This window comes from Leptonotus elevatus, chromosome 6 (genome assembly GCF_054856555.1).
Source record: "Leptonotus elevatus isolate MCC_2025b chromosome 6, RoL_Lele_1.0, whole genome shotgun sequence".
Taxonomy (NCBI): Eukaryota; Metazoa; Chordata; class Actinopteri; order Syngnathiformes; family Syngnathidae; genus Leptonotus; species Leptonotus elevatus.
In genome coordinates, this window is record NC_141244.1 from 15171234 (window position 1) to 15199121 (window position 27888).

Here is a 27888-nt window from a genome sequence, read left to right on the forward strand (position 1 = left end):
ACTGAAATCAAAGGTTGGTAAAATGGGGGTTGTCTTGGAAACAGCTGCTATATCAGAATTCCAATCTACGGGGAGGAGGGAACCTTCATCCTCTGGAAGGTCTGCTGCCCTCACTGTGGAACCTCAAATCAGTGCTTTGAAATGCGCACATCAGCATTAAGCCAACTCACTCTGTTGGATGGAGCCTGGTGTGTGTGCTGGAAGCAAAAAGTTGGCTTTTACGTTGAGCAACCATTTCATACGGAAAGCAGGAAGGGACAAGGCAGAACTCGCGGCAGGATGAGAGTGGCTGATTGCTGACTTGAATGATGAATTTGCTCTCCTCTCTTAGTTAGCACTATCACCTAGACAGTACAATGCATTCTTGTAATATTATTGTACATTGCAAAAAAAAATAGTAAAAAAAAATATATATATATATATATATAAAATACTGTGAAATAACAGAAAATTACTTTCTTGTAAAAAATAAAACAGTAATTTTCCGGCGGCTGGGGCGCCAGACAAATACTGTGAAATTACAGAAAATTACTTTCTTGTAAAAAATAAAACAGTAATTTTCCGGCGGCTGGGACGCCAGAAAAATACTGTGAAATAACAGAAAATTTCTTTCTTGTAAAAAAACGGTAATTTTTATGTAATATAACAGTACAATATAACAGACTTGAGAAAAAATGCTATACCTTTTAAATGAATACCCTAACAGTAAACCAATATCAATTTTTTTTTAACAGTTGTTGGCCACGTTTTGAAAGATTAATCAAATTGTTTTCATATACTGTTATATTACATACAATCTTGTTAAAATTCCAGTTAAAAACTGCATTTTAATAATGGGAAAAAAACTGTGTTTTTACGAGAAAGTCATTTTCTGTTATTTCACACCTGCCGAAAAATTCCTGTGTTTTTTTTTAACCTTTTATTAATTTATTTTTTACAGTGAATATATTGTAAATTGATGTGTGATTTTAATGATTCTCATTTTAGGTGGCTTTTACATCTGCCCAAGGGGCTGCAGATGAAAATGAGCTTAATTTAGCTAACTTGGGCACATTTACATTGTATTATAGACCAGTGGCTACCCGTTCTCATTAAACGTGCTGGCGAATATATGTGATTTTGACCAACGCCGGGTCTCTCTGGATGGCTTCACACCTTCCGCTTTTAATTCCAATGTGTTTAAAAAAAAAAAAAAAAAAAACGTATCCAATGGAACTTCACCAATCAAAAAGGTGAAAGATGTGGAGAAATCGACAGCGAAAGAAATATAAATGCTAATGGCGAAGGAAGTCGAGGCTGCAGAAATCCATTTGGTAAGAAATATAGTGTATTTCCTGCCAAACACCATCTAGATGTTCATACTGTTGTCTTTATGATAATTTATGGAAATGTGAACGGGGGAAAAAATCCTCACTTGCTGAACAATAAATGTCTCCCTATTAAGAGTAAGCAGAGGTCACACATCCCTTGCTGAATGTCTAACCACTAAAAAGTAAATGATTTGTGAGGTTTTGCTTATGCATACGTTTATTTCGTAGGAGTTGAGCACTTGGAGGTAATGGCGATGAATCGTGAAGAGCAAGCCTGGTCACGTGACTCTCAGTTCAAGGATTATGAAGCTCTGTGATATTAAAGACTGGAGTGATATTACTCAGGAGACATGAAGGGATTATTTGATAACCGGAACCCCCATCCTGCCTTTACCTTCTCCTTTGGGCTTTAAATTAAATCTTGGTTAGACTTCATACCATGAATGACTGAGGCACTGCAAAATCAATGCATTGAAGTAATATTAACTCATTCACTGCCATTGACGGCTATAAACGTCAAAAATTCATTTTAACCATTTCTATTAGTTTAACATTTTTTTCCACTTTTGTTAACAAGAGTATGAAAAACACATTTTTTTTATTGTACATTTAGGACAGATATAATTTTTTTGGATTAATCGTGAGTTAACAAGTGAAGTCATGCGATTAATTACAAATAAGAATTTTAATCGCCAGATGCCCCGAATTTTTAATAATCTTTTCTTTTTTTAATTCATTCACTGCCATTGACGGCTATAAACGTGAAAAATTCATTTGAACTATTTCTATTAGTTTAACATTTTTTTCCACTTTTGTTAACAAGAGTATGAAAACCTAAACATTTTTTATTGTACATTTAGGACAGATATAATTTTTTGGGATTAATCGTGAGTTAACAAGTGAAGTCATGCGATTAATTACGATTAAGAATTTTAATCGCCAGATGCCCCGAATTTTTAATAATATTTTCTTTTTTTTAATTCATTCACTGCCATTGACGGCTATAAACGTCAAAAATTTATTTGAACTATATCTATTAGTTTAACATTTTTTTCCACTTTTGTTAACAAGAGTATGAAAACCTAAATTTTTTTATTGTACATTTAGAACAGATATAAAAATGTGTGATTAATCGTAAGTTAACTAATGAAGTCATGCGATTAATTACAATCAAAAAATGTAATCGCCTGTAAATGTAATTTTTTTAATAAACTTACGGCAGTGAATGAGTTAACTATTGCATTAGTCCAAGAACTGCATTAAAAGAATCAGTCATAGTGCTCAGGTTGGAGTGAGAAAACAGACAGTATGATTAATGTATCATTAGCAATGTGTTTATTATTTGCAGACAGAGATGCCTCAAGTGCAGGTGGAATCTGATTTCTTTAGACTGCTTTCCGCCAAGTTGGGCCGGCCAATGGAGATGCGCCTGGTGGAGTGACAATTTGGTGGCAGAAGGTCGATCTAAACCTGCTCGGACCATGTCTAAGAACTAGCACAAGGTAGACAGTTGGTAGGTAAACCCAACGTATTTCTTATCTTAAATATGTGAACAGCAGGCAATCAGTGTATAAATCAATGAATTTTATTATTATGATTATTATTATTATTATTAGTAGTAGTAGTAGTAATACAATACAATAGGCTAAGCAGCTTTCTAAATGTCTGCCTGTATTTATTTATCTAAAGCAACAGTGGGATGCATAAATCCAGAGTTTTCTGATCTTTTATGGGGAGAAAACCAAGCTAGCTTATGAAGTAGGTTGAGGGTTCCAGACTTTTCCATCACAACAGACCCACCTTGCCATTCTCTTCTCTATATTTTAACAAAAGATAACAAGATATAAGTTAGAATTAAGATCAAGATAACAATATAATTGTAAAAAAACAAACAAACAAAAAACATTGGAACATAAGATAAACATTGGATGAGATGAGAAGCCAACATAAAATAATTGTATATAAGATAATGTAATATAAAAACTAACGATAATATCATGAGCTGAAATGGCTGAGAGCAAGAACCAAGTCACAAAAGCAATCATCATTTTTCATTGTGAGATAAATCTAATATGACAACTCTCTGGAAGCTATAAATTATGTACGAGTAGAAGTTGTAGAAGGTTTATGTTGCTGTCGACTTGTTGCACAGAATATGACTAGAATTATTATAGTTATAGCTGCTAAACCCCGCCCCCCTGCCTTGTGCAGAGGGTGAAAAGGAATATCCAATTGTAATAAACATGTTAACTGAATACCTTTCTTTTCTTTTTCTTTTTTATCTTTGTGAAGGTTCGACTGGAATTTCTTGGGAAGTTGAGTTATGGTATGTTTTTCAATGTATTGATTTTTAGTGCAGCCATTTTTCATTTCAATATTTTCACTATCCGGAGCAAGCAAAGTCGATGACTGCCTGTGAAAACAAACACCGCTCCATAAATCATGCATGGACACAACATAGAAAGCTATCAAACACGTGCATGCTATATTGCGCGATCAGGAAACTTTGATTGGTCGAGGACAATCTCAGCTTTGTGTGGGTGTTAAAACTCTAAGGAATGACTCCAAGCTTCATTAGATTGTCAATTAAGCTGTGAAGACACGGGAAATAAGATCAAAGCGGCCGAGAAAATGGAAGCGAATGAACAACGTGGCCACCGTCTTCCAGACTGATTACTGCTTATTTATCCAAATTCCGCAAGACTCTCAATGTCCTCCGAATGGATCAAAGCGTCATTGGATCAATAGAGGGGCAAAACATGCTCGTCTGATTCGGCCGATGTAGTTGTAAACAAGATAGTCACATGAAAAGTCGGTGTTGTAACCCCTCCCCCCGTCCACCATTAGTCATCCACGAGACTTCCACCCATAAAGGACACGTGTTGTTGTATAGTTTTTGATAAAAGAGTGATTTATTCATGAAATGTACATTGAGAGATAAATGACGCATTCGTTCAACCTTGTACTGATTGAAACCGTCTCATGTCAGCACATCTGTAACAAGGTTTTCATTTGTCATTTTTGAAAGTTCAACAGCTATACAATACTGTAATAATACAAACTAATACAAAAAGTGCACACGACTTAGAGGACGCCAAATTGCCTACAATAAAATAAAAAGCCTTTTATTAGGAAATACATCATATGTCTATTGATGTTGTGCCCACGTCTTTTCGCAGGTATGACCAAGGTTGCCTCTCAAGGCTGTAAAAGGCTCTCTGGCACGAAAAAAAAATTAAGTACGGAGCATTTCCATGACAATTACAACAGTCCTCATTATACGTAATAAAGAGGCTGATGAGGACTCTTTGAAATGAGCATGACATTTTGAGTACCAATCGGGAGCACTTGCATATTCATAAGATGCTTTTGTTTGCTTCAATAACATTTGGAAATCAAAGAGAACGATGCTTTCCTAACTCCTACTTTCAAACAAGAAATGTAATAACATGAAACCAAATCACAACTAACTGGGTGTAATGAGGAAAATCATTGGAACTCTGCTGCCGCCCAGTCGCTTAGTCGACAAAGGGCAATGTGATTTAGATGGATGGATAGACAGACGGACACCAGGAGAGTCTCCAGCACGCCTGGGACCCTCATGAGGAAAAAAGCGTTTCAGATGATGGATGGACGGTCATAACCTTCAACTTTGCAAAACAAGAAGTTGTAGGCTATGGATAGATGGATTTGTAGTCCAAATCCAGCTATCCATAGCTTTCAAAGTCAAGCGATTAAAATCTTGTAACTAATTAATTGCATAAGTTTACATAATTATATGCATATATATATAGGTTTAGTTTTGCCACAAGCGGCACACTTCAGGAGGGTTCATTCGCGAGGCCCCCCGTGGAGGGACCTTGAGCAGTGTATTTTGAGTTGATACACCAAATACTTAATATGCTATTTGAATTTGGCTTTGGAACATGTGCAGATTACTTGAGCAAGTAAAACTGAAGGTAAAAAAAAAAAAGACTTATAGTCAATGTTCGTCCATCTTCACACCACTGACACGCAGTGGCATTTAATCAGCTCTGAAATAAATTCCAGCCAAGGTTAACTCCATTTTTTTTTTTTTTTAAAGGAGTCCCATGTTGGTCTTTGGAAGCTCTTTCAGTATCCAGCCCGCTGTGTTGCTGTCTAGTCCAAGTCATCTAACCCGGCAGCATTCAACCATGCGTATTATATCTGCTGGTGTTTGAGTCCAGCTCCCCTGAATCTTAAAAAACATTTGACTTGAACATACAAGTAGGCCAAAAATGCTTGATTCTTAATGGGCAAGTGAAGGACCTGCCATTAGCCTAGCTAGCTCTTGTTAGATTATTAACATTGTTTTTCTGTTTCAATTTATATTTTAATTGTTTTTGATATTAGTTAGAGATGTGTAATAATAAGACAACAGTTCATTCAGATGTTAGTCAATCTATAGTCTTTGTTCTCTTCCCTGGGGAAGTAAGGTTTCTGATTCAATCTAAATGAGGGGATGTCTGTAAATGCAATCAGAGGTCTGTCCATAAAAATTCCTGGTGCGAGGGGGCGCTGTGGGCCAATTGTTTACCCACATCTGGAGTGGACTAAGATAGGAACTGAAGTAAGATAATCAATTTGTGTATTTCACTCTGCTGACAGGACAAGATGAAAGGGGGGAGTAAACTGTTTTTGTATAAGTAAGGGAGAAAGGAAAGAGGGGGCACACTTCTAGACCAGATGCTGTTTGAGCAAGGTTCTTAAGTGTCTTCAGAATTCTGAAAATAAAGCTGGCAAAAAACTTCTCCACGAGACTTCAACTTTGAGTTTTATTTTGAACACGCAGAAATCAAAGAAACGATTTCCAACACTCTCCAGGAAAAAAAAAAAAAAAAAAAAGCCTAGCTAGCTTAACCGGTAGCTAACTTACCTCCCGCTAGCTGGCTAACTGCTCCACGAACATGGCACCTTACAAGGACCAAGAGAGCGCACAAATATAATTAGATAAGTGAAATGTTTTTCCATTAATTCCCATAAAATCCTATAACTTTTCAACTCTACATGAAGACTTTATATATGACACTGGAATGAATCTCTGGAAATGTTTGTGAGGTCGTCGATTTTTCTAGTTCATAAACTCAAGATTTCAAGTTCTGAAAAAAAATAATCCAAACACACACTGGTCCAAAATGTTTTTGCTAAGATTAATTAATTGAGAAAGCACTAATGGGATATAGACCAACATTATTAATTAAGCAGCAGGGTTAACATTATGGCCATGATACATCTGAGAGCAAATAAGAATCCAAAGTTCCAGAACATCCATTTGTACTTTGTCCTCACTCATCTTTTGTGCCGCTGCGCTTTCAGCGTTCATGTGATTCAATACAATTCAGTTCTAGGGTATTGGCACACGATTTCAGGAGACTATCCTATCATAGAGAACATTTCTGTTGTGAAGATTTTTTGGGGAGAGGATGAGAAATTTGTAGTGGTAGAGACGCAGTAAATGCAGCACAAACTTTTAATAGAAAAGTTTCACAGCGAGAACACACGCCATCATCCAAATAACAGCAGAAGAAACGTCTTTCACTTTTGCTCAGATCTTTCAGCTCCCCTTTTAATTTATTGTTGTTGTGTTGCTCCCAGCAGGAGACGGGATTTCATCAACTCAACATCCAAAGCCCCTGCATCACACCTAAGTTGTTTTGTTTTACGATTTCATTTAGGCTACTGCATTTTAATAAGTCACAAAAGCACTTCGAACTGTTAAGAACAAATGTTTGTGGTCTACAAAACAATATTTTTACGAGTACATGACTACAAATGACAAATATAAATACATATGCTAATGTTAGCATACATTGTTGCTGTGCCTTTGCTCTGGACTTTCGAGCACACCATTTTCTTGTTGGTTTTAGTCCCGCTACATATTGAGGAGGAAATACAGGCGTGACATTTCAACATGGTTCAATCGACAAACACACTTTGGAACCGCTTAAGCGGTGGTTGACATGGGGAGACCTCAAAGTGGGCGGAAAGAAAACAGTTTTAGTAGAAATGATCACTAGGGCTGTGCAGATCGATCCAAATATTGATATAATCGATACTAACGTATAGATATTTTACATTTATTTATTCATTTGGTTTCTCATGGGTCCCTCGCGCATGTGCCGGCCTGCCAATGACAGCGATGGGCGGCACCAGCGGTAACAAATAATTATTTTTTACAGTGAATGACATTATATGACAATGAGTCACATTATGCTTTGTTTGAGCTTTTCCAACTACTAGTTGAGCTAGGTATTAGTGTAGCACAACATGTAAGTATCGTTTATTTTAATGTGACTCGACTATGGCTGATGTTTCTTTGAGTGCAGAAGAGTGACAGGGCCTAAGAATATGAAGATTACTACTACACTACAAATGTAAATAACAGCCCAGGTATGTTTCTGTTAAGGATATTATATTTTGGCACGTTTAAGAACCTAACAAGAATGTCTAATTTGCAATAAAAAAATATTTTGTAGGATAAATGATTTCAAATACCACAATATTTTATGAACCCAAAAGTACTTGGTATTGGCGATATTGGCACCAGTATTTACTTGGTATCGATCGATACCAAAATCTCTATCGCACAGCTCTAATGATCACTGGCACTCCGGTGCGGTCTAGATGACTGCTAATTTCGTGTTGGTCGCTAATTTTCACAAAAATTAAACACATTGAAGTCACGATTTTCATTTGAAGATTTTAAGCCTACCTTTGGGCTGTTACTTCTGTCTAGTTACTTTTGTTATGTTTGCTCTATATTATTTATTTGGTTGTTACTAACATAACTATGAGATTAATTTTTCAAAAATCATTTCCGGTTTAATACATTGTGTAGAAGCTTCTTTTTTTTGACGCCATTGTTATTTACATCGAAACACATTCAGTGTGCAGTGACATAGAATGGCGGCAGGCTCTCTGCCGAGCAATGTGAAACGCCTACAAAGAAAGCAAGGTAGATGTCGCATTTGTTTTTGTAATGTCAACGGTACATAAAAAGATCGGATTTAACAAAAAAATCTGAATTGGGCATCACGCCCTGCAGGGTGAACGTAGCCATAGTTATGTTGGTAACGGCCAAATAAATAATATAGAGCAAACTTGTCATTACAGTCGGGGTTCCTTTTATAGTGGCGTGGTGACACAATAACCGCTCACATTTTGGTGACACTGATCAACTAGCATGTTTTTGTAGGCATATTTTACCTTTTAAAACATCCAATATGGTTCTATAGCGCTGATACTTTATTTTAATTTTCACATCTAAAGCAGCAGTGGCCTCCGTAGGTAAACTCGAGGTCTTTTTGGTGAATTTACAATTCACCTTGATGTATATTAGCTCGCATGTTGTAGCAGCTAGCAGGGCTAGCGCTGAGAAAGCATACGATAAGCATACCTGCACAAACACTGCAGTCGCTCACATTGGGTCTGGATTTTCAGCTGCTGGCCCATTTCCACCGGCAAAATGTCGAGAGCACATATAGGTGTCTTCGGGGACATTTTTTCGCGTAAATCACGACTGTTTAATTGTACATGCTTGAACCCAGCGGAGACATTCCTCTGGAAACTCCCTTCGTTCGATCACAACATCGCCAGTCACATAACGGTATAGACATCAAAGCAGCAGAGGTTTGTTGTAACCATCATACGTCCGTTAAGGATATTTACTGTGAAATAGCGAGTCAGTTGACAAGTTTTGGCTCGTATGAATACAATCCCTCAGATGCCTGCCTGTGTTTCCTGTCAGAAAATCGACTGGCCACGCCCATGCCCTATTAATAGCATTGTTTGTTAGCATATTTCGTTTTGACTTCATTGTAGCATGATTTAGGCAGTTTCCCACGGCTATTGAAGAAGTACCATTTTGAGGTGGAAAACCTGCTGACCCAAACTGAAGTAGTATAGCTGAGGTATGTTATTTGGAGTTATAGGTCCTGCAGTTAGCTTAGGTCAAAGAAAATGTGTTCACAGGAACCAAACAGTAGAAGTTCCTAAAACTGGAATGAAATTCAAGCTGTATGAGCGCTTGGTAATTAGGCTGCTGTCTTTGAAAGCTTTTTGGCATTAGCTGAATAACATAATAAGGGCCCAAAGGATTCCTAGAACCTCCCAGCCTGTCTGGAGCGCACAGAGCTGTCAGGGGTGTAATATTGTGATGATGTTCAGAGCTGTTTGGTGACAGCTACAGCACTAAGCTGATGTTAAGATGACTGGTATCCTGCTTTATGTGAGATAAATAAGCAAGAAATACTGATTTACACCTGCTCCGAACATCCCCTTTTCTTTTGTTCACAAGCACGTCAGGGTCATTGGTGTGAAGCAAACTGTAATAGATCAGCTTGTGTGCTTGAGCTCCATGTGTAGAGAAAGAAGCAGTGTGAAGCAACAACAGGAGGGCGCTGAGGTTGGAAGCAAGTAAACACTGGCGAGTGATGGAGGCTGCACTATGGCAACAGGCTTTTTGTAAGATAAACAGATCCATGATCAAAGCTGGAAGGAGCGTAGTATTGCTATGAAATCATGTACAAATGTGTGTTTTTGCCCCATATATATATATATATAACTCTGCTACTAACCTTAGAACTCAATAATAAACAAGTACCCAGAGAGCAATGAATATTACATAACAGAAGGGGGGGGGGGAATTAATTAAGAATACAAAGGATTTAGCATTGGTGACATTACCATAAGAAAAAATAAGTGTTACGTTTTAACAACAGTAATACACGATGTGAGAAGTAAACAAGACTAGCACTGGTAGGACAGCATATACCAACAAGGGTAATCAACGTGTTCCCTCATCTTCCGCTGGGGTTCGGTTCCCAAAAATGGCCGCAACAAATGAAATCCGCGAAGTAGTTAGCTTTATGTGTTACATTTATTATAAAAGTTTTAAGGCTCTAAAACCCATCACCACACAGTTTATACACTTTTCTCATTGAAGCATTTACATTACCTCACATTTCTGTCTTGTTTAAACATTCTCAATGTTCAAATCTTTATAAATTTGATAGAAAAAAAGAAAGGGAAAAAAAAGCATGCAAAATTGCACCCCAAAAAAATCCACTAAACAGAAAAAAGTGAACCGCGTTATAGCGAGGGAACACAGTATACAACAACGGTGAAGAAGGAACAAGCACATGCAGGAAGTCCTCAAGTTACGGCGGAGTTCCGTTCCTACGCTGGCGATGTAACCTGAATTGCCACTTAAGTCGGATTTCACCGTTAAAGTCGATACTTACATCTAAATACTTTGTACAGTAATGTTATAAAACATATTTGCGCAACCCGGATGATGCCGGAACCAATATTTCATGTTTCCCCAAGGACATTCATTGCTGACGGATGGCAGAGCGGAGCTAATTCAAATTTAAACATTTGACGTGACTTTGTAATGGTACCCGGCCGCTAAGTGGTCTCGGCGTGACGGCTTGCACTTTGCGACCGTGCAGTGGCCTAAATGTGCACATTTGTATTATTCATAACCGCCTGTAAATGTCTACAAGCATTCACGGCAAATCAAAGACATTCACTGCAAAATAACGCTCGCGGGAGAGTTGCCGCGGTTACGGCGAAATAACCATTGCCTAAACAATCGCAAGCTAACGCTACAACATAGTGTCTGTCGTAACATTATGCTACTTTTTCTTACGGTAAAATGTCACGCCACTTTTCCACATATTAAAATAGTTCTCAAATGTGTAAAACGCATGTCTGTGTGGCTCAAATTGGTACGGTTGTATGTCCGAGTCGTTTCCATTCACAACATTAGCACATTGGCTGAGCACATTCCAGCCCTAATGAAGAAAAGAGGCATAGAAAATGGACACATTGATTTTAGCGTCTGCTGACGTCAAGTTGTTAAGACAGCAATTAGAGTTGCGCTCCATTTATCGACAGAACTAAGAGATCCAATCCAAAGGGAATGAATTGGCTGCTTGAAAACTGGAAGAAACTTTTGTCGACTCATCAGTGGTCAATGGCTAGATTTTTTAAACATTAAAACGCAAGGGGAAAAAAAAGCTTGTGACAGAACATTCATGTTATGGTGACCAAATGAAAGGAAAGAAAATCTGTCGACGGGGCTTGTGTAAAGATGTAGAGATTTCCTAGAACTACTATTATTAAAACTGATTAAAGGTTCATGTCTGGGTCATTTTTGCATTTGCCAGCAGACGTACCGGAGCCTGCTTTTTCTTATTAAAACTAAAAGGCCATTTGAAGAGGACGGACGTTTTCCATGGCTGGTGTTCAAAAGATGTTCAAAAAAATACGAAGAGCTGCGCTGCCTCATACATATTTAGCTAAATAAGGTAAGATGTGACAAAAACAGGACAATGGCGGAGTGGGTCGCACATCTGCTTTACAGTTGAGGTTTGGGGTTCAGGGCATTGTTTCATTTTTTCTGGGTGTTTTCTGGCCACTCAGGCGAGATTGAGCATTCTGAGAGTAGTATTTTGGCTGTAATCAACTCTGCACTTCGCGCAGCGCAGTGTGCCGTCAACAAGCTCGTTCGTTGAGTTCTGGCTGCGCACAAGGTGGGCCCTGCCGTGTGCTTGAATTTGAAAAATGTTTTCCTTCACTATATGTTTTCGGTTGGGTCAGCACGATGCCCAGACATACGAGGTCACTGAGTTCACTGCCGTGAGCACGGTTTTAAATTTTCGCTGACACTTGGACAGCTGTTTTGTGTGCAAAAAAATGGCGGTTCCGAGTTGGTGCGATTCAAAGAAAAATGCACTGAAAAAAATTACATTTTATTCTCCCTCAAGACCTTTGTGCACAATATGCCAGGACACTAGATAGCTGCAAGCTAAAAGAAAAAAAAAAGTACTGTATATCAGATTTGTGTGAGACCCAAACATTTTTTTTTAGTAGTAGATTTTTTTAAATGTAAAATATGTGCCTCTAGGGAAACACGGATGTACATTTCTCAAGTCTGATAATATAAATTGCCATGTTAAGCACTGTGTGTGTGTGTGCGCGCGCACGCGTGTGCCACTTTATTTCAGCAGAATTAAATCATGAAGGCCACAGTGAAGCATCAGCACGGGTCTGGTTAGACAGAGTGCCAACGATGACAAATAACAGATTACAGCACATCGTAAAACCGCTTCATAGTATCAAATATCGACCAGGAGTTTATTAACTTGGGACAAGGCGGAACATGTTTATTACTTTACAGTAGCCCAACTGTCCTGAAGGACATACGATATTTGGAGTCATTCTTGTTAAAAAAAATAATAATTGTGGAAAAAATCTCAATTCGATACATAGCCTTTGGAAGCTGGCTTTGCTGAGTTGACTGCTGAGTGTGTTCTGGTGGAATTGTTGACTATTGGAGAAAGATAAGAAGGTCCTTGCAGACCGAGGTGTTTTCTGGATTGGATCCATTCAACCAGTAACCAGTTGCAATAGTTAAAATGGGACAATAATATGGCAGCACTTGTGGTACAATGAGTGGAGTGGAAAATGCGCATCATTTCAAATCATAACATTTGATTTGTTTAACACTTTTCATTCATTAAAAATGCAATACAATTTTTTGTGGTCATAAATTTGTTGAAAAAACAAAACAACAAACACCAGCTCTTGTGATCTGAAAGATGGTATCTATTTATGAAAACATGAACTATACCAAATTGTAATATAACTGTGCATGAAAACAATAGAGGTTCTATTCTTAACTTGAAGTCTTGGCAGGACTATTGAGCTGCTTGCTACTGCATTCCATTTAAATAAATGATAGACTTATTCACACACAAATGACTCACTACATCAGCTGTGACGTACTGAGCATACCGGTAGTTTTTCTTTTCTACTGAGACTATGAACTGTTCAAACAATAAATCATGGAAAAAGAAAATGTATGCTTATTTTCATGTCGAAGCAGTTTTTATTGTTTTAAACAAGGCTACAAATCTCAGCAGCTGCAAGGATAATTTCTTTTTTATTTATTATATTTATATAATATATATAATATATATTTTTTATTATATCAAGAGGCTTTTTAATACCGCTGCTTTATGTTATTTTTTTTTAAATAATTAAAACTACAAACAATGTGAAGTTACCCAGGTAGCCAACAATGATTCTATTGCTTTTAACAATGTTCTTATGACAATACATTTCATACAATTTAAAAAAAAATTTTTTAAGGAACATGTATTTGTAAGAAGAGCAACACAGCTGTGTGCTTTGCTCCTATACAAATGTGTCAGGATTAAATGAATGAATTCTTCAGTAACAAGAAAGAAGCAACCGTTTTGGAAGAGCCAAATCTATGTACACGGCCACAACAATCCAACATTCTCTCATTGCTAACTTAAGCTAACGTAAGCTGTGTTTATCGTAGAATAGCTCGTAACGTTTTCCAAATAGCCTGCCTGACACTCTATACACACACACGCACACACGCGTACTCTCACAACTTCAACAGTCACACACTGAATTCTCGCACGTTACCATGGAAGCGCCAAATGTTAGCCCAGTTTGAAAACAGTTAGCTTTAGCATCGTGTGTGCAGTAATTTGAAAGGACGATGCCACTATATGTGAATGAAAAACACTGTTTTTTTTATTATTCCTTTTTATCTTTATCTTACTTTTAATGACTTAAACAGCTTTACACTACGTTAAAAAAATATTATGTTTGACACAAACAAGCTACTCGGTAGAAGGCAGCGGCAGGCCCACAAATGCTAACACTTCATCCAAAGTGCTTGTTTTGCCCACTCTAGCACGCACAAGCTGGTCCCACAAGTGTTCATATGGGTTGAGGTCGGCCCTGTTGACAGGCTACTCCATTATTTCTATTCCCAAACTGCGGAGCTTGTCTCTGATGAACATCACTATGTGGGCGTCACCGTCATCTTGGACGATTGAGTTCAGAATTCGATCCCAGACTGTGAAGATATGGAATGGCCACTTGTTGTCGAATCTCATCACGATTTCGCTCCGCGGGGAGAATTTTAGGCTCCTTTTTCCATCATTACACTCCAATCAGGCAGCTGACTGTCAGCACCTGGGGATAAGGGAGGCTGAAAAAATGGGTTGATAACAACAGCGGGAAAGGCTGTTTGGCATGAGCGCTGAATATTTGGCACATACGTCAGACATTTTTATCACTGCTGTTTATTTCCTGGTAAATGGTGTCGTATTTTGTTTATTGACCTTCTAAAGCAGCTGTCTAGGTCTTTTTTTTTTTCCTGCAACCTGGTTTTATGGAAAGAAATATTTTTTTACGAACCACAAGACATAAACTCACCATTATGCAGAATTAGTTGTAATTTAGTGAGAGCACTGTGCTTGTTTCTGTTCCATCTTGGGGTAATGGGAAACAATGACACCTCAAGTGTATTGCAGATGGTGGAAACGGATTTGATTTTTTTGAGGTATTTTAAGTGCAAGCACTCATTGTCTCTTAAACGCGGCTTTCTTTTCCTTGGAAGTTGTAGGCTCTTCGTCTGTCTCATCATTTGGTCTTTTCCCCTTTCCGAATAAGCTCATTACGGTACGTCCTCTTGCCTGAAACTCTGGCGACCATATACTGTAAACATGAACATGAGCCAAGTTGATCTCACCTCGTATAAACACTGCAGAAAGGTTATTTTACCAGAGCCACTGATACTTCATCATCTAAGAGTTACACTCCCAGAGCACAAGGCAGCGAATGACATCAGCAGCAGTTGAGAGCAGAGCCGGTGTAACAATTAAAGAATGAAATCGAACACCGAATCTGAATTTTCCCATTCGAGCCAGAACTCGTATCATATTGTTATCGGAGAGGATGGTACGTTCTGTCAGATTATTACTTTAGCTAATACGAAATGCTATCTTGCTTGACAGTTCAACAGCGCTAAACAAGGCAATGCACTCGCCACTATCCAACCTTTTTTTTGTCCGGCAGCTATTGGAAGTTGGCTGTGCCATTTATGTCATGACGGTCCTGCATTGTAACATTGGAAATACGCCGCCAGAAAAGCTCAGCTTGCGTTGTCTGACTGGCAACTGCTGCATTAGGCTAGTAGGACTACATTTCCCTTGATTCTCAGACACAGAAGCAGGAAGGAGTTCTAGTTCCAGTATGATGAAAACACGCCTGCTTGCGACTAGATGCAAATGAGAATGAGAACACGGATGGGAAAGTAAATAGGAAGGAATCTAACAGTTAAATTCCCTTTTAATTGGTATATCATATGAATCGCTATGACAACTGTGTGATTGACATAGCCAACACATGGGAAAAAAAAAAAGGGGCGCCAGGATGGGACCTGCATAATAGCAGGACAAAACAATGAATGGGGTTGATGAAATCCACCAAAGTCAGGACACAAGACTCAAAAGTGAGATTGTCCCGGTCAAAACAAAACATCTGGTCACCTTAGGCTAACACCTTAGCTGTTGGCCAGCTAACACCGTGCTAGCAACAAACAAATGGGAGGTTGGTTTTTTTTTCAAACTTGGATGCTGGACCTGAGAGAAGAACTAGACTAGCACTAGCTAGGATTAGGCTAGTAACAACGTAGATGGATTTAAAATGGGACCAAAGGTAAAAACACCCTTTGTTAAGTAATTTTAAACAAAAAAAAAGTGAACCATTTTGTTTGTTATGTTGTGTCAACGTGCTGGTGTGTGCTACACCGCTAAGTTAAGTGAATATGGCTTTGTAAACATACGATAAAGATAAAGCGCTTTACCATTTCGATCAAATTGTTGTTGTTTTTTTAATCTGTTGGACTCTAACATGTATTTTGGCAAAAGTACAATTGAGTAACCCATTCAGATTGATTCGGTTGACTAATGCAAATACCAAAAGTGAATGTGGATTTTGTGCGAGTCCAAAATCTAGTAATTATGCCGACTACTAAACATGTGCTCTCACACAGGCATCATCTAGTGCAATAAAAAGGGTATATATATATATATATATATATATATATATATATATATATATATATATATATATATATATATATATGATCAAATAAGCAAGATGGTACATCGAAGGACATAGTGCTCATTTAATAACATGATGTCATCAGTACGCATGGTTGGTCGAACATCCAATCAGGCCTACATTGATCACGCTCCCCTGGAGGGTTGTTCCTTTCATTCAAACAATGAATGGCAATCGATTGCTTTTGCAAATGTACCATCTTCACGAACAGGCCAGCAATCTTCATTCGGATGAACGAGGAGGAGCTCCAACCAATTAGCGAGCCAGGTGCAATCACGTCAACATAGAATTGAACGGAATATGCTCAGGCTGGTGGAGTGATATTGAAGTGAATAAAAAGGAGGAAAAAGGTGGAAGAAATGTCTCATAAAATCCACCGCTTGGAGCAGACGAGGTACTCAAAACTATTTATTAGGGTCATAAATGTATATATGTGAAAGGTGAGTTAATTACCTTAATGGCCACAAGCATGCCAGTGGTGTAGATCATCAATGTCATTGTTTGATCGTTTCAGAGAGCCTCTGCGACACTTGTGTGATATAATATACAAGAATATAAAAATAGATTGCTCTGAATATATATACTCACAAGACCATGCGACACATGTAATGTAAATAATGACATGTTTTGCTTTTAAATATTCCATCAATTAATCGCCCTGTAATCTGCCATCCTGAAAAACGAAGAAACTGAAATAGCCTCTTACAGGGAGGAAAGATAATTGACTCACTGGACAGGATATGCTAATCATGCTTCTCTGGTCTTTAATCAAAAGGAACACAGTAATATCCTGCATTTTTATAACCATTTAATAGCTTTGTTGATGCTGTTTTTCAAGATAATTTTAAGTTGTTTTTTTTTGCATGCATCTTTTATCTTCTGAGAACGCATGATGCGGAAAACATAAATAAATGATCAAAACGCAGACAGGATTACACTCCGTTCTTTTTTTGCTTGTGTAAGAATTTCTTATTTCAAGCTCAGTCCAAAATGAAAAATGTATGCTTACTATCTGTGTGCGCATATGGACGAGATGTTTGGTAATGAAGCACAACAAGTAATGAAATGCAGCTTCCACTCACTTTCAAGCAAATGAAGATACCCAGATGGTGTATGGAAAACAACACTATTATATGAAAAGCTCTCAAAATTGTGGTATACTTTGGTTCGCATTACACTGTTGAAGAATAGCTCTTGTTGTGTCCAAGTCGTGTATGCGTGAAAGTGAAAGGGGGCTTTTCACTTTGCATCTCATCTCCAGCAGCTTCCCCCTGTCGGCTTTACCAGCTTTTGGGCTCAGCATTAACAAGGCAACACCTCATTTGTGGTTGCTACCCAAAGGAGAGAAATGTGAAGTGAGAAAGAAGTGTTGCTACCCGAAGGATGGTGATGCTTTGTTGCCATCTGCTGTAAGTTGGCATGTACTTTGATCCAGTTCACACACCGCTGCTGCTAATTGAGGATGATGAATAAATCCATATCATAAAACAAGCATCATGTTGATTACTGAGACGGTTTATTGGAATTCTATACAAAGTTAACAGCTGTAATGTGAACGATGATGAATGATTATGTATATTTTCGTCATGACATTTTGGGACAAATCCTAATTACAGAGCCATTTTATTCACATTGTGTGCTTTCATAACACTTAATGACTCATTCATCTCTATTCATGCTCGGTCTTCAATTTCCTATCAAGCAAACCTTCATTATTAGCATGCTTAAAAAAAAGCTCAAAAATTCAAGTGAAAATTGTAGAAATACAACATTTTAAATCACCAACTACAATTATAAACTCCGAAATATATATATATATAAAAAATGTTTGTTTTTCACCAGAAGTCATCAGCAGAACTGAAAGGAAAAACACATGGGTTATTTACAACTTTTTTTTTTACAACATACATGTATATCTGTTATGACAGAGGCGTCCAAACTATGGCCCGGGGGCCAATTGTGGCCCGCCATTCATTTTTAAGCGACCCGCAGCCTATACTAAAATCTGCTACTAATACATTTGTTTTGTATACTATAGAGCTTTTCTAAATATGCAAAATAACTGTTTACAATTAAACAAGTAAGCAAAAATGGTTTCCACCCGTTTCAGGTCCAAATTGTGAAAATAGTAACTGCTACTTACAACAGATTGCTCCTATTTTTGTTACAAATGTAGAGATGGGATTCATCTGCTGTTCAGTGCAGGGGCTGATATTTTCTGGTGGGTTGCAGTCTCGACAACCATCCCAAAATCTTGTCAAACCCTAAACGATTTACCTCATAGAAAGCAGTCCAGGTAGCAATTTTTAAAAACACTCTCTTATATAAACAATATGCAAATTGCTCGATTGATTGATTTGGTGTGTTTGATGAATTCGCGTGAAAGATTTTCAACGTGGCCCTTGCATCCTTCGATTTTTCTGTTTGTGGAGGGAACATTTTGGACACCCCTGTTTAAAGAGGAAAAACAAGCTGACCTTCCAGCGGTTGCCACACTCGTTGCATAGGACGAAGGTGGTCATGGGCTCGTCAGCGCTGCGTGTCTGCACCTAGAAAGCACATACACACGAGTGCGAAGGCTTTCAAGCATGTCTAATTCATCATCATTGCTGTGTACAGTAAAACCTGTCAAATGCATTGTTCATAAGGTCGTACAATTTGGAATCCGACCATGTGCCTTTTTTACAATCGGAGCTCTACCAGTGTTGCGGAACTGATAAATGTTATCTATAGTGGCAGAGACTCGAGTGGACTAATGAAGACAAGCGCCATAGAAAATCGATGGATGAAACTCCTTGATTGATGAGCGACCAGCCGTGGTTTATCTTAACCCTACGGTATCTTTGGAAACGCAGCTGACTGGGAATCTGAAAATGGCACCACATAGGACCTGCTGTTGGAGAAGCATCAGTAGTAAGAAGGTATCGCGGAAAAACGCATCTCAAATGTCCTGTTTGTGACTTACTTGATTGTATGTGCAGTTTTTCTTTCTGCACTTGCCGCACTGCAGCAGGTCAGTGCTGGTACCCCCAGTTTTGGCCATCTGGTGCTCCCGGATGGCCTCCTGGGTGAGGACGTTCCTCAGTTGTTTCAGCTCGTCGCTCGCCATTTCCTTTGCGGCGGTGGTGGTGGGACGGAGCACAAAATGTGGTGAAGACATGATAAAGGATCGCTCATGCGTAGAGATACGAGGCAATGCTACGAAATGTAAGTGCGGTCATTCGGTCGATTCACTACTTGGCTGCAACTGGCCTAGGGTGCAATTCCGTCTTCAGGCAATGGAAGATATCTAAACAGAAAGTAACTTTTATTACCTGAGCGCTCATAGTGGCAATGCGATTTAAATCAATGCTCCCTGCGAGAACGTTCCTGCGCAGTCCCGGGTTCTTGGGGTCCTTTAAGTTACTGATGCGGCTCCTCACTCTGTTCTTATATTTCATGTCGGTGGCCTTGATCTCCTGGTAGATATGTGCGGCAATAAGTCAAGGAGGAACTGAGCATGTTGAACACAAACGTTTATCTCGTTTAGGCATAAATCCTGAATTAAAGGATATGGTCTTCAATCTCTGCCGCCATGCTGTCACAGTTGGTGTCAAAGTCTTTGTAGTCATCTGTGAGCAAAACAGACGTACAATATATATAAATATATATATATATATATATAATCTTACTTTAACAAAGCAGTGTCAAGTGGTAATAAAAATGTCCTCACTGTCTGTACGGAGGGCAGCAGCCAGCATAACGATGCACTTGTCACGGACGGAGTCTCCGGTAGTAAGGTGAGGCGGTAATGGCCCGCCGGCGGAGGTCATGCCAGGTGACATGGGGCTTGTGGGCGTGGTTGGAGATTTAGGGGTTTCGGTTTTGCCCTTTCTGAACAAAAGAGCAGGGTTGTTTAACTTTGGATCTTTGACAGATGAACATTTTAATCAATGTGTGGTATAGAAACTCGATGGATGAACAAAAATGTTTAAATGTTTAAAGTTGCAATATGGAACTTTTTTTCCAAAAATAACTTTACAATAAGCTTCTTTTTTTTTTAACCATTTATGAGTGAAATGCCTTCTAATTAGTAGATTAACACCTTAGCGGTTCATAATGGGTACTCCTGCAAGCCTCTGGCCAATAGTTTTCAGACTGGATTCGGGTTAGAATTTCCCGCGCCCTGTCTGCGGATGTGACGTAATGTGCGTGGTGTGTATGTGAAGAACGGTATGTGTAGTTTCATTTTTCGTCAGCAGGTGGCAGTAGCGATTCGAAATGGAATATTCTACGTTCAGTAGCTTTAAATAACAAAACGTTACCATGTAGGCGATCAATCAGTTTATTAATCATTTTTGAAGAATAGCAAGCGCGTTACAACCCCAGATTGCCAACGTTGGTTGTATTGTTGGCGAGCCAGCCATGACACCTCTCATGTTGCATTCGCATTAGCATCTTTGCTAATGTTACATTCACAGTTATGTTCAATTTCTTGAACAAACGTGTGGTAATGTGACAAGAAAATTGTATATAGAAAAGAAAAACGATATATAATAAAGTGACTTATGACTTTGGGTGAGAGGCGCGGCACACCGTAGTTTGGTGCCCATATGCAAATTGCTGACGGCACTGTTATTTACTGCTATGGATCAACTTTTTTCCCGGCTGCAGAAAGCTTTTGTAGCTTATGTTGTTTTCTAAACTGTAAATACCTTTCATTGTGGTCAGTGGATGGCTTCCTTTGTGGAGGTCCAGGCTGAGGGGCCATTGAGCCATGAGACTCTCGCCTGTCACATAAAGTCACCATCATCAACTCTTTGCTTTTAACACACAATACCAGATTTCACTTGGTTAGTGCGACGAATGTTGCACGTACCTTTCAGATGTTAGCTTCTTTGCGGGAGGCGAAAGGCTGTTCTGTTTTGAGTCCGACTCCCGCCTGAGTAACAATACACTCGAGTAAACATGGTTGCATAAGAAACAACTACAACATATTATAGACTGTGCAGACCTGTCAGGTTTAGAAGTAGTTGTGTTGTGTTTTGCTGGCTGGCTTAATTTGGAGTCAAGGGAGATCTTCCTGAAAGACAGAAAGAAGCACCCGTTGATTCGGGTCGTCCGTCGTACGAGAAGCTTTGTGTTTTATTGGAGGGATTCCGCCTCTGAAATTCAATAATGTATGAAAGGATTTAAAAAAAAATCCTTTCTCAGCAAGAACATCTCGCTCTGCCTATTTTCTCCCATTTTTAATTTCTGTAGGTGTAATGGACCAGTGACCCTAACCTAAACTTGATTTACCAATTAGCCATGGCCAAGTACTCTCACACTCATGCATCTCCAACCTTTCTTTCTTAGCATCCTTTGACTTTTTAGCCATTTTGCTATCCAAACTGTCTTTCCTGCAAGAAAAGAACACAAAATAAAATCAGAATTTTCTAATGCTATCCCAAACTTGATCTATTTCTGCCTTTTATTGAAGTCAAACATATATATCCTTTCCAGAAACTGCAAATTTGTGTCCCAGTTTCCAGACCTGTCTCTCTTCAAATAGTCTGACGTCTTCTGGGAGGCAATTTTAGAGTCTGAGGTGTCCTTCCTGTGGTGACAAACATATCAAACGGCTTCAAAGTATTCCATCTCCGGAGCTGTGGTCTGTTATGAAATCCCACCTCTCCTTTTTCCCATCCAGCGAGGGGCGCTTTGGCGCAGGTGGGGGGTGAAGATGAAGGGGCAGTGGAGGCAGAGGAGCATTTGGATCTGGGGTCTCTTTTCTAAAAGGACAAGACAGCTTGAGCAGGAAGTCAATCGCGTCACGGCGAGAGCTGGCATCTTCCGAGCACGCTGACCTTGGCGGCGGAGGATGGAGGTTCAAAGAAAGCGGAGTCCACGGGGTGTTTGGGTCTTTTGGAACTTTCCTAATGTGAACAAAACATGAGCTTCCCAAAGGAAAATGCATTCACCGCACAGTCATGCATGTGAGCACAGCCCGGCCTGACCTCTCTTTCTTAGAGTCCAGTGATGGGCGCTTAGCCTTGGGGGAGGTAAGCCCTGAAGCATGAGAGCGCCCAAGCGAGGAGTCTTTACCATCCTTCCTGAACAAATTTCACACGTGAGTAGGCCACAACGTCAACACTCCCATGTTGCAGCATGCGCCGCGAGCTCGATAAAGATGAAGACATGCCTAAGTGAGTCATGGCGGCATGCACGGCAACAAGGAACACGTCCATCATGCACTTGAGCTCAGGATGCTGACCTCTCTCTCTTCACATCCACTGACGGGCGCTTGATGGGGGGAGGAGGCCGAGCGGGCCGAGGAGGGGAGGGGTAGCGGTTGGGATAGAGAACGCTGCTATCCAGAACGCCTCTCCTGAAATCAAGAGGCTTCTTCGGAAAGGTCCGCTAACATTTGGTAGTTCACCACGACATCACACATTCTTTCAGGTGGCAAAAGTTGAAGGATTCCTCAACGGCACCACGAGTAAACAAACCCTTCCATGTCATTTGACTGGCTAATTCATTCAGGAGATTATAAATGAAATGCCTTAACCATCGTCAAAGGACCAGAGGTGTTCAATCCAGATCCAGAAAGTACAAATCCTGCCACAGTTGGGCTTTGGCTACACGGGCTTCTACTCAACGGGGCAGGTAAACGAACCAATTGAGACTAAGACTAAGAAGTTGTTTGTATGGTTTCTATTCAGATTACCAGTTGTGACTTGCGTTCTGCCACCTGGAAGTATCACAACACCAGACATTTGGAATGGGCCCTATAGGGACCTCTTCTCACCTTTCAAACAAAGACTTTTGGACACCTTCAGACTTCTCCCTGTCGATGTCGCTCACAGGTTTGTCAGGCAATGGGTTCATCAGCCTCTCAGGTGTGATGTCCTCTCTGGGTTTCAAGTCGTTGAACTTTTTGGGCTCCTCGCGCTCTCTTATCTCTTTTAGGTGGCCTCGTTCACGCTTCTGTTTCTTCTCACGCTGGTTGTGTTCTGCTTCTCTTGGCTTTTTACCGTCATCGTTTACAATTTCTTTTAGTCGTTTCTCATAAAGATGCTTTTCATCGCTACGTTGGTCTCTGTGGCCCTTTTTATTCTTGGGCTCATCAGCATGTTTTCCTTTCTTGTGTTTAATAGTCTCATTTGCATCAGCTACTGAATCATGTCTCTGTTTGATGTCAAATCTCCTGCGACCAACAACAACAACAACAACAACAATAGATGTTCCATTTTTCTCAAGAGACGTTAACCATGTAATGATGTGTCTTTGTTTGGTTTTTGGAACTGTACAAGAGAACCACCTCCATTGACAAGTCGAGCGTAGGGGAAAGATGTGATTTGTTCACAATAAAATTGAGCTGTCATAACATTACTCTGTTTGAGAAGAGTAGGGGTAAGAGAACAGAAGTGGCTTCTTTTGAGTTGTAAAAGAACAGAAATGGGATGGGGCCAATAATCCACTTAGCTTCTGCCTACAGATTGTGACCATTTTTTAATTGCTCTACAATTTTGAACCAAACCATATGAAATACTCCACTTGCCTGTATTGTACTTCATACTTTAGACAATTTGTCATGCCACTCTGAAAATAAAGGAGAAAGTATGCCAAGAAGCGTGTACAGTCAACACGTAGGCCACGTAGTTTAACAAAAAGAGATGAAGAAGGTATGTTCCATTTTATTCCCTTTGTCTTCTCAGATTGTCTTTTAGAGAACAGCACATTTTGCAAAGAAGCTTTGTATTTGCATATTTGCAGCAAGCAAGAAACGGGTTAGCCTCGTGCCTGCCTCCAAGCTGCCTTAAGCTAGTCCGTTAGCCGCTAATCTTGAAAGATTTATACTAGCTGGAGAGGGACAACGGGACTGGCGGTAAGGAACGGGGGCAGCGGTTTCAGGGTCAAACAACAGTTCAGAAGTTGTAAGATATAACACGTAACAACATCAAAATGGTGTCGTAATGCTAAGTTGCTGCAGTACGGCATCTGACCTAAGCTATGCAAGTGCGGGGAAATAATGTACCAGAAATACAACCAGTAGCAAGTATATCCTCAGTTAAAATAAACACACAAGTAAAATAATAATAATAGTGAGACAGAGAATTGCTTAATTGTTTTGAGCCTGCCTACAATGTCACGACACACTAGCGGCTATGCTATTGAACACAAGATGAGAGAGGCTAGTTGAAGAGAAACATACGCAGGGCTCAATGCAACTATCATTCACTGTAAAGATGAGTTTAAATTTATATAATTGGTTTTCCAATTGCTTCTATGCCAGTCTAAAATGTTGGAGTCGGGAACAGATCTCAGGTATCAATGACATCATTGATTAATCAATTTAGACCTGATTTTCATCTCTTCCAGAGCTAATGCATAGCAACAGGAAAAGCTAACTAACTTCAAAATGCTAAAGTTAGCTTCCCCTGCAAGTTAGCTTTAAAATGTTTATTTTCTCACTCTATTCTCAATCACTGAAAACAATGACAAATCTGCTTGACCAATGAGTGACCTGGTAGCACCTGCTTTTGTTTGACCTCACATTTGATACTTTTGAAAGGTGGCTCAGCTCTTAGCAAGTACAATAATTACACCACAAAATGTGCCTCAACATCTGAGCAACAGTTTTTTTCACATGCACAACCACCATATTACACCGTAAGAAAAGCCATGAGGCCCCTAATGTTTGTAATGTGACTGAGTTGCAAATGTTCCCATGTCTTCTCTCAGTGCAGCCAATGCTAAGTTTACTGACTGACCTGGGCGAGACGTTTGGAGACACTGCCGCTTTGCTGGAGTCCAAACCATTCTTCTCTTCTGACGCTTTCTCCGTTTGAAGATGGCCGGAGTCTGAGTGAGTATCGTCGGGGAAAATGATGATTGTGCATGATCTGCTTCACTGCTCACAGCGCTCAGTGACTATGACAGCTACAGTACGCACGACATACCCAACAGTCTTTTCCATTCCTTGATGAGGACTTTTGCCAAAGCGATGACCTCTTCGTCTGCGCAGTGTTTCCTGATGCTATTCACAGACATGCCAATCCTTGTCTCCTAAGACAAACATAACCGTGCTTTTTGAGCTTGGAGTCCACATTTGCTGAATGGAAGAAAGTATTCGGGCACACTTTAAATTAATTACTCAATTAGGGGTTTGGTTGGTCTTAATTTTTCATCTTAAAAAGATAAATGTTGGCTAATTCTATGCTTCCAACTTAGTGGGAAGAGTTTGGGGAAAGCTTATTTTCAATTTGGCGGGGAACGGACAACAATTCCCACAGGCAAACTTAAAAAAAAAAGTTGCCCCCAAAGAGTTGAAGTTGTTATAGACACAGGGGGAATATTTTCTTCTATTTTCAACAGTCTGTGAATTTATCAATACTAATAAGGTGAGTGTTACCTGGAGGAGTTTAAGTGTCATATTGAAACTCTTGAGTTCCTTCAGCAGGTCCATGGCACCTTCCTGCACATGCATAGTTGAACACCATCTCAATCCTTAATTGAGCAAGTCAAAAAAAATGTCACAGCACACCAAATGAAAATAAAACAGAAAGAAAGTTCAAAGTCTTTCATATGAAAACAAGACTAGTTATGTCCATATATTTGTCAGGCATTATTAATAAATGGTTGGTACTCATTACATAACATCCATTAAGAGCTCGTTTAACCTTGTAGTGACCCCCCAATTTGGCTTATTCACTTTTTGGACCCATAAAAACATTCTACGGCTAGTTTAAAATCATCCTCAAATGCATTACCTCAGTCTACACATATTGCTCCTCAAGCTATTACTTTGGTTTCTCATCAAGTCCCGCTAAAGGATCTTTGTGCAGTTTGTATATATATATCAATATCAATAAAATTCAAATTGTTTGACCAAATCTATCTTCTGGATGGTAGTCCTTGCAAAGCATAGCGAAGGAATGTGAGACATGCTTGTCGTTATTAGCAATTGACTTATTTTTTCCTGAGGCATTGAAAACCAAATAATGAACGTTTGTTTTCGTGGGGAAAACTACCAAATTTAAATGGAGCATAGTCCAATTGTGTAATGCAGAAGTACTATAACAAAATGCAATCAAATTACATTGAGAATTTCACTAACATACAAATATTTAACATTATGAATATAAATGGTCAGAATTATGCATACATCTCTTTAACAGCTACCTAAATCTGTTTATATTTTATTCTATGCAGGTATGTTTTACTTTGCTCACGCAGCTATCGAAGTATAAAGTTGTTTTTAAAGCTCTAAACAATTCTCTATCCAAAATTCAAGCACTTTGTAAGCCATGGAAACACAATGTGCAATTTTACAGCCGCCCAACTGTGCAAAAGAGCACTTGCATGTGCTCTCAGCACTTGGCAAACAACAACTGCTGTACTTGTTTACGTTCTCGTCGACATATGCACCGCACACGCGCCGCCAAGCAGTGGCAGCACTTGACCCACATCAATCTGCACACAACTGCTCCCAGATCAGTGTTTAGCAAACACCTGTTGATCGTATTTTACAGGCTCTCTTGACAAGTCAGCGAGACGCGCGCGCGCGCGCGCACACTGGAGTGCTCGCCTTACTGTAGAAGTGTTACAGAAGTTAGTGTAAGTTGATTTCAAGTTGCAGTAGCACAACAAGGCCTGTTTGCCCTCAGCAGAGGAGACGGCGCCCTCCAACTTCGCAGCGCGCCACCTGTGGGTGTCCTGCTCCACTCACCGTGTTATTTCGAGACACCATCTTTTCCAGCTTCTTGGCGATCCGGACGAGGTCTTCCTCGCGCGTCATGGCCGCATCTAAATCGTCTACAAACGCTGAAATGTGCGAAAGGGAAAGCGATTAAAGTTGCACTCGGCTGCAGGTCGGACTTTACGCACGGCGCGCTCCATTCAGAGAGAGGGCGTGACCGCGTCCTGCCTCCAGTTCACCACCTCGACACATGACAGCTAAATATAGACGTGTAGTGGACACATGGGTCGGGGAAGGCAGCATATTTCCAACTCAATTCACCCTCGATACAATATTAAAACATACAATATAAACAATGTCAATGTGGCAAAAAAAAAAGAAAAAAGTATTGAAATAACGTGACATGTTCTTTGTCACAATCCGTGTGTGAGATCATGAGTATTTGCTATCACTAGGCTACAATAATAATCAACATAAATCAAAACTTTACGACTTGTCAGAATTGAAAATAGCACAAGTGAAGAGAAGAATAAACTGAGCGGGGAAGCCGAAAGCAGCTTTAATTTTATTTTAGGAATGAATTCACATTTAGTCAGGAAACATGTAAAACGCACTGAACTCAAGCATTGCCACAAAATACAGTTGTGCCTTGAGATACGAGTGTAGTTTGTTCCCTAACCACGCTCATAGCTCAAGTATTTCGTATCTTAAATCAGTTTTGCCCATTGAAATGAAAGGAAATGATTAATCTGTTCCAGCTTTCAAAAATAAATTAGCACATTTTGCATTGTGCTTTTCAATAACAAGAAAAACAACACTCTATCATCTACAACTTTATCAAAACATACAGTAATTAAATCATTAAACGGACATAAACAACAGTTTTAATCATCTTGAATTGAATAGCTAATTTGCTACTCCTGGTTTCCCCGCCTT

At 39.5% G+C, this 27888-nt stretch overlaps 1 protein-coding gene across 3 annotated transcripts; it reads right to left on the reverse strand.

Annotated features, from left to right (window-relative positions):
• Positions 1 to 17788: 17788 nt before the first annotated feature.
• On the reverse strand, positions 17789 to 27181 carry tcea3 (transcription elongation factor A (SII), 3). Of its 3 annotated transcripts, none has more exons than XM_086079359.1 (20): positions 26983 to 27164; positions 25666 to 25760; positions 25214 to 25319; positions 25025 to 25115; positions 23059 to 23457; positions 22525 to 22638; positions 22268 to 22363; positions 22118 to 22186; positions 21941 to 22042; positions 21805 to 21867; positions 21614 to 21670; positions 21283 to 21351; positions 21148 to 21210; positions 20984 to 21058; positions 20002 to 20162; positions 19839 to 19900; positions 19604 to 19753; positions 19255 to 19401; positions 18767 to 18838; positions 17789 to 18146 (listed from the first exon to the last, which is right to left on the reverse strand). In XM_086079359.1, the coding sequence occupies exons 2-20, from the start codon at positions 25738 to 25740 to the stop codon at positions 18138 to 18140; spliced, it is 1980 nt and encodes a 659-aa protein (XP_085935485.1). In that variant the 5' UTR covers positions 25741 to 25760; positions 26983 to 27164; the 3' UTR covers positions 17789 to 18137. The 3 variants fall into 3 exon arrangements, with proteins under 3 accessions (XP_085935485.1, XP_085935483.1, XP_085935484.1); XM_086079357.1 differs by having other exon boundaries at positions 25666 to 25728; positions 26983 to 27087; XM_086079358.1 differs by having other exon boundaries at positions 21941 to 22186; positions 25666 to 25728; positions 26983 to 27181.
• Between the last annotated feature and the right edge of the window lie 707 nt (positions 27182 to 27888).

Bases quoted from the DNA above. Each gene is read 5' to 3' on its own strand.
- tcea3 (XM_086079358.1), bottom strand. From the start codon at position 27,051: ATGACGCGCGAGGAAGACCTCGTCCGGATCGCCAAGAAGCTGGAAAAG. The intron at 25,116-25,213 runs GTATGTCGTGCG...ATACTCACTCAG, and splicing joins GGAATGGAAAAGACTGTTGG to ACTCCGGCCATCTTCAAACG. The intron at 21,059-21,147 runs GTACGTGCAACA...TTTATGTGACAG, and splicing joins AAGAAGCTAACATCTGAAAG to GCGAGAGTCTCATGGCTCAA.